Raw genomic sequence first — 6,967 nt, 5'->3', positions numbered from 1 at the left:
TTCTGTGATTCTGTGTGTGTGTGTGACTCAGGCAACAGTCTCCAGCAACTTCTGAGAAGAAGGATTAACTAAAGAACAAGCACCAAAGCAATATTGGTTGTAGTCTTCTTCCTTCTCTCCTGTACACTGGTGGTCATAAAAGTGATGATGCTTGGAGGTTTGCTGGCCACAGTACATAGCATGACAGGAAAGTTTCTGACAACAGAAACAAAGCTGCTGCTGTGTAAAGATTTCCTGGGAAATTATGGTAGCTTCTTGGAGTGCCATGCTGTCTCAGTGAAGTCAAACAGGCTGAAGTAATGAGTGATGCTGTTTACTGCTTCCTGCAACAAAATTTTGTGGGTATGAATGGGTACACAAACAATAAGTGCTGTCTGAAGTGGCACTCCCAAAGCAAAGCTAGCATTGTTTCAAATTCTAGTATGTTGGTTTTTATTTATTTCAAAGCGATGTTTTTTAAGAGGGTAGGACTTGCAGTTGGGCTGTTCCACAAAGGATCTGGCTACTACGTACATTGTCAAAAAGGAGGCAGCTCTGTAACCTTTGGTAGGACCACCTCATCTGGTCCTTCACAGTCAGACTGGAGCATTGCATTTTCATGACAGTGTCTTATCCTGACCACTACTGAGAAAAATAACCAACTTCCCTTTTGTAGATTGGTTTACTCACCATTTCCTCAACCCATGAGACTCTACAGCATTATATTCTGACTTAAACAAGCAACTTCCACTGTCTTGCATTTGCTGATACCCAGTAGAGTTGGAGCGTTTAAAGGAAATCATACCCCAGACAGTCTCAGATGTGAGGGAGTTGGCAGTGTGATGCTACTATGTGTGGTTGCATCTGCACGTCTACTCCCAAATTCTGTTGTCAAGAGTGCTGCTGTTCCTGGTAACACTTTCATTTTAAGCTTCTTTGTTCTTCTCCCTCTCATGGTAGGAGATTAGAGAATAACGCTGTTCTAACCTCAGCCTCCCTAAGAAAACATGGTGACATACTTGTGAAGTTGAATTAGCCATGGACACTCGCCTAGGCTGTGAGAGGTTAAATCTGCAATTTCATCCTGATGGGAATGGAGATTCTTTCAGTTCACCTATGCATGGCTCACCCCATGCTGATGTTATAGATATGCTTGGTTAGAGGGAGTGGAGGGGCAGCGAGGAGTCAGCCGGCCTGTCCTGCCCTGCCTGAAGCACTTGCACCTGCTGGAGGGACGGGGACAGTCCCTGTCCCTGGGGCAGCTGGCTGTGCCCCAGGGGACCACATCACTGGCAGAGGGAGGCAAGGCCAGCAGTGGGCTCAGGGCACCAAGGGGGAAAGGCAGAGCCCTGCAGAGGACAGCTCACAGCAGCAGTGGAAAGAAGATGGCTTCGCCAGCAGCAGTGTGGACCTGGCTGCAAGCAGGAAGCCGTCAAAGTAACGGCTGCACCGGGGAGCGAAATGGGAAGCAGTGGCCTGTCTTTAGGGATGCAGTGGGCAAGGGAGAGATTTTATCTGGATGTGTTTCACCCCCAGGTTCTGCATTGGCTTGAGTTGAAGAGTTTCTTTGTTCGGTTTTGAGTTCTGCTATGACCTTCCTAACTAGAAGTCCCTTCAAGATTTTCTGGGGTGCTGTTTTTTAGGAAAAGGCACAGGCAGATCCTGCCCAGGGCTCTGGTCAGCTCAGCTCTGTACCCCCTTCCCCATGATGGGCTGGGGGCTATGCTGGTGCAGTCAACAGGAGAACAGGGTCCTGGCAACGCACAGCTGAAGGCACAGTCCTGAGGGCTGTACCGTGGGCTCAGGACTGAGGGTCATCCCATGCTCATGCAGCTTCATCTGTCCCCTCTCAGGCCCCGCATGTGATGTTTTTGCGGTGGGATGGGCTTGACACCAGAGGCGCTGTGTGGCAGCTCCATTCATATCCTTGTGTTTCCAGGATTTCCCATCTTACCCTTGTTCCTAAATTTGAGGACTGTCTGTACAGTCCTCACCCAGTGAATAGCCTCTTTTCCTTGGTCAGAACACGTGCAGTTTGCAGGATCCTATTTCCTGACACTTTCAGTAGTGGACCCTGGATGAGCAGCTCTAAGAGTTATTAAAAGCAATCAGACTGGTAAGGCAAGCAGGTTTGAAAACTCATCTCTGAGGAAAGGGAAAAAAGTTAAATGTGATACTGAATCTATTCAAGAGATGTACAAATGCTTTGTAATTTTTTCAAACAAGTTATTCAAAGATGAGTTCTAATAAGAGGTTTGTGACATAGAGAAATGACTACTTGTGTCTGAAACACCATCTTCCTTTTCCAGTCACAGTTAATGGTACTGAAGTGCTTAACCATTCCTTAGTTCTTCAGTACAGAACCTTCCTGCCTACTTAGTCTTTTGCACCATCTTTCCTCTCCTTCACCTGCAGGCTGGCAGTCTCAAGGCAATGTGTGAAACAGAGTGGGCATGGCTATGGATAATTGTCATCCAGAGCTATAGATGTTAATGGTAACTTTAATCTGTGCAAGGTATTTAAAATGATGTTTCCAGACTGGTTGTACTGCAAAGCAGGATCAGACCTCTATGTAGAACAGACTCTGCCACATGAGCTTGCTGCATCTTCTTCTGATGTCCCTTGTGCTCCCAGTGCACATCAGATCCAGGCTGTATATCTCAGCCCTGCACTTTCCCATGGTCAGCAAGAGGGAAACAGAACTTGCCTGGGGTCTTTACACCCTCGCTTCAGATATTCGCAGCTACTTGCATTTGGAGAACAGTGACCTCTGAACAAGCAATAGACCCTTTTCACAATCCTTCGTACTTGTTACTTGTATCTTCCTGCTCACCCACTGTAGGCTGCACAGCATTAACAGTTTTCACTAGATGACGTTGTAAAATTGGCAAGAAAGAGGTTTCTGGTGAAGCTTCGGAGCTTGTCCCCGGATTTGAAGTATCTCACACACACAAAACCCTTTCTTCACTCTGTTTTGTGCAGAGGTGTGAAAGCTTGTGTACCATTTCTTTTAACAAAAAGTAGGACTTCTACATACCGTTAGTAGCTAAAATTCTCCCACAGCATTTTTTCATTCTTCTTTTCTTTCTTTTTTTTTTTTTTTTCTTTTTTGGACAGATTTCTGGGATTCCTCCTTAAACCACAGAAAAAGAGGAGAGGAGTTATCCCACCCTGCAAAAGATTTCAGCACTGCCCAGGCAGACAGTTTAAGATCTACCCAGTGTTTTGCAAGTAGCACAAACCACTGCTCATGTGAAATTGAGCTGTCAATAGGAAATGACAGGCTGTGGTTCGTGAATCCTATTTTTATAGAAGAGTGCAGTAATCCTTTTCCTCCTGATGAACCTCCTCCTAAAAGCCATGCTGTGAGCACCAATCTCTCCCCTGCCACCATGCTTGCGGAAAGGAGGTCTCCCCGCCGCCCCCCTCCACCTCCACCTTCTCATGCTCTTGTTCAGAAACCTTCTATGAAGGTCCTGCAGGACCCCATGACTGCCTGTGAAGAAAACGAGATGCTTCTTCAGCCACTAGGAAAGAGCATCAAGGAAATGAAAATTGAGGGCGGTGACAGTAAAGAAGAAGGGAAGCAGAGCTGCTCAGTCAGCGAGCTCTCAGCAGTGAGCCCCAAGCAGGGCTCCCAGCCCTCTGTCCCCCCACGGAGACGGCTGTGCGAGAGGACCTCGGAGGAGAGCTGTGTGGGTAAGCCTGGAAGTTGTGAAACGCTGAAAGGGGAACGGACAGAAGGAAAACAAGACACGGGTACAGAGAGCAGAGATAAAAGATCGCTGTGCAAAAAGGCTGTAGAAATGCCTGGCGAGGTTCCTGAAAGGGCTGTATCACAGTTTCAGGAGACAAAGCCTGAACCTGCAGAGAAGAAGGAGGACATGCCTGAAATACAAAGCAATGCCATTGAGAAAGGAAAGTCACCTCCTATCCCACCACCGAGAAGGAAAAGGCTTTCCCAGGTACCAAGGATCCCCACCTCCTACCAGTCAAAGCAAAGGACAGTGGCAGAGACAGCCGCAGACACGGTGCAGCCTCTGTGCAACAGCAGTTCAGCTACAGTGGCAGGTGGTGCCACTTGCACACACCCCAAGCCTGAACAGGGACATGGCCGCAAGTCTGTCAGCTCAGCTGAACTGAAAGGTTCGCACTCCTCCCTGGAGGGCCCTGGAGGCAGCGCCGTAGCTCAGGCATCAGCGTCCGAGCCGGACTCCTACTCCACCAGCAGCACAGAAGATGACCTGGAGGTGCTGAGCAGCTCATCTGGTAAAAAGACACGCTCCATGATCTTGGACAAGGCCAAGAACAGGCTGTCCTTTGTGAGCCTGTCCAATGTCTTCACAGTTTTTTTGTCTAGTGACAGGAAGCTGCAGAAGAAGATAGTGGAGCTGGCACAGGACAAGGATTCGTACTTTGGCAATCTGGTGCAGGACTACAGAGTGTACAGTTTAGAGATGATGGCAAAGCAGAGCTCCAGCACAGAAATGCTACAAGAAATCCGGATGATGATGACGCAGCTGAAGAGTTACTTAGTGCAGAGCACTGAGCTGAAATCTCTGATAGACCCAGCCTCCTACACTGAGGAACAGTTAGGTAGGTGACTGTGCTTTACTCATCCTTGGGCAGGATCTGGGAAGGTGAGGAGGGAGACAGTATAATGCAGGCACAGGTTCTGCTTTACAGAACTATAAACCATCTCCTAAAAGCTGAGGGGTGTGAATTGAAGTCTACTGTGTGGCTGCCAGCACTAGGAGGAGTAGCTCTAAAAACTGGGAGACCAATGAGAGGGAAAATCCCATTATGAACATTTTAAAGGGAAGAGTTTAAGCAGAAGAGATGTGTGTTTGTGTGGGCAAGAGGGACGTACATGTACATGCACATATACAAAAATGAGTGTGTGTTTGTGCATATGTATATGTGTGCATGCAGAGGCACACACACAGAGCTGGGTTCACTGGAAACACAAAAGGCCAACTTCCCCCTGCACGTCTGTGCTCCCCATGGCCTTCCACATCCACTGCCCCACACTCTGCAGCGAGGATGGAGAATTCCAGATCAGAGGTCAGCCACTGTCTCACAAGAAGGGACAAGACCATGATGATTTTGAACAGCAGGTTGGAGGAATCACTTGATCCCACTCTGTGCTCCTCAGAGCTGAGGTGTGGAAGAGCTGCGTCCTGCAAGACCGCTGCTGGCAGCATTCACATCTCTTTGCCACAGATATAGTTTGCCTTTGGAGAGGAAAAATAATATTTTTGGCTGTTTAGGGGTGTTTTGTTGGGGATCCTGCAGCTCCAGTATCAGGTGGGACCCAGTTAAGTGATGAGCCTCAGGGTGCAGAGGCACTCAGCTGTCAGTCTCAGCAGGCCCTGTTGGCTTCTTTGTCACCCAGCAAAGGCTTCACATGACCCTGCAGTCTTCCCAGCAGAGCAGACCTGCTGCCAGCCCTTTGCCATAGCTAGGAGAGGGGAGCTACAGTTTCACTTCTCATGCACCTCATATAATATCTGCAATTTTTGTCCCAATAACCCCTTTCTTCGAGGCAGAGGGGGTGTCAGCACAGAGGAGTCTGTCTTCAATCTTCATTAGGGAAGGTGAAGAGAAGGCAGAAAGAAGAAGTGTCCTTGTTCTGCTTGGTAGAACTGCGTATGTGCAAAGATCCCCCCACCTTCACACAGACACGGCTGGTTAGATCTAGCCCTGTTCACTGGCAGTTCCTTAACAGGATGATACGGCCCAGTCAGCCTCAGGGGGACTGTCCTCCTGTGGAGGGCAGGGATTCCCACTGTGGAAGATTTACCATTTGAAGTTGTCCTGTTTCAGGCTGGTTGATTCTCTGGATTCTTTAAAACAGTTGCATTTTGTATCCATGAATGTTATTGCCCTCTGGTTTGTTCCTCACTGACTGAGCGAATGAACTCTTTTGCCAGTGACCTTTTTACCTCAGTGCAGGGGTGACAAGAGGATCCCTGGCAGTCTCTCTAGCTCTGCCCCTGGTTTCTAGGAGTCAAACAGACTTTCTCACAATCTCTTATGCTTCCTTTTGTTTCCTGCTAAGTATGAAGCAAATGCTCAACCCACACAGACTATTTCCTCATCCACAGGTGGCGTAAGAGGTGACTTAAGTGTCAGTAAGTTAGAGTCACTTGAGCAGTAAGGGTGGGAAACTTGTGACCTGATGTTGGTCCCTGCCTCTGAGCCAGTGGCTGCAACCCCTTTTCAGTCACTGCAGACAGAGGGGTGCTTTGAGTATGCAGCTGATTTCATCCCAAAGTGACTATCTCAAACAGGGACATGTCAGAAGGGACATGAGATGAATCCCACCTGTAAGGGCAGGGCTGTGACAAGAAGCACAGTTAGTTGAGGTTCCTCATCTCTTCCCAGAGTTGGCTTTCCTGCTGCCTGACAGCGCCATGCTGGTCAGCCAGGAGTCGGGCAAAGACAGCAGGAACTGGTGGTAGCAGGAACTCTCCTACAGCTGTGCATTGATGTTCATCTCGTGCCTATCCAGGACTTCTGGAGGGTGTTGGTAATGAAACATTTACTTTCTGGGATGTAATTTCTGTTACCTGCTCCCAGCTATGCAGTAGTGCATGAATAGCCAACCACATGCTTTCTCAGGAGTTTTACTTGCACCTTTACTGCTGTGTTGATTATCTATCATGGACTTTTGTGTTCTCCTTTCTCTATGTAGAAGTGATTGCCGAGACAGCTTTGTACAAATGTGTCCTGAAACCTTTAAAAGAAGCTATTGATTCGTACTTAAAAGAAATCCACAACAAAGACGGATCATTACAGCACCTAAAAGAGAACCAACTTGTGATCCAAAACACAACTACCACTGACCTAGGTGTCACGACCAGTGTGCCTGAAACTGTTGTTCTGGAAAAGATCCTTCACAAGTTCACAACCATGCACAAGGCCTACTCCCCAGAAAAGAAGATTGCCATCTTGCTGAAGTCCTGCAAACTCATCTATGACTCCA

General features: G+C 48.0%; 1 protein-coding gene across 1 annotated transcript in view; it reads left to right on the top strand.

Moving 5' to 3' along the window:
- Window positions 1-3,096: 3,096 nt before the first annotated feature.
- The window catches only part of RIN3 (Ras and Rab interactor 3), a gene marked incomplete at its 5' end in the record, with an annotated part of 19,480 nt that continues 15,609 nt past the window's right edge, over window positions 3,097-6,967 (top strand). The window contains 2 exons of the mRNA XM_010162512.1: window positions 3,097-4,575; window positions 6,677-6,967. The exon at window positions 6,677-6,967 is cut by the window's right edge and continues 39 nt beyond it. Coding sequence (XP_010160814.1) covers window positions 3,097-4,575; window positions 6,677-6,967 — 1,770 coding nt within the window. The remainder of the gene's footprint in view (window positions 4,576-6,676) is intronic.

The sequence above is a fragment of the Antrostomus carolinensis genome, unplaced genomic scaffold, assembly GCF_000700745.2.
Source record: "Antrostomus carolinensis isolate BGI_N321 unplaced genomic scaffold, ASM70074v2 scaffold2022, whole genome shotgun sequence".
Taxonomy (NCBI): domain Eukaryota; kingdom Metazoa; phylum Chordata; class Aves; order Caprimulgiformes; family Caprimulgidae; genus Antrostomus; species Antrostomus carolinensis.
The sequence above is the reverse complement of the archived record's forward strand: the minus strand, read 5'-3'. Positions and strand labels throughout refer to the sequence as shown.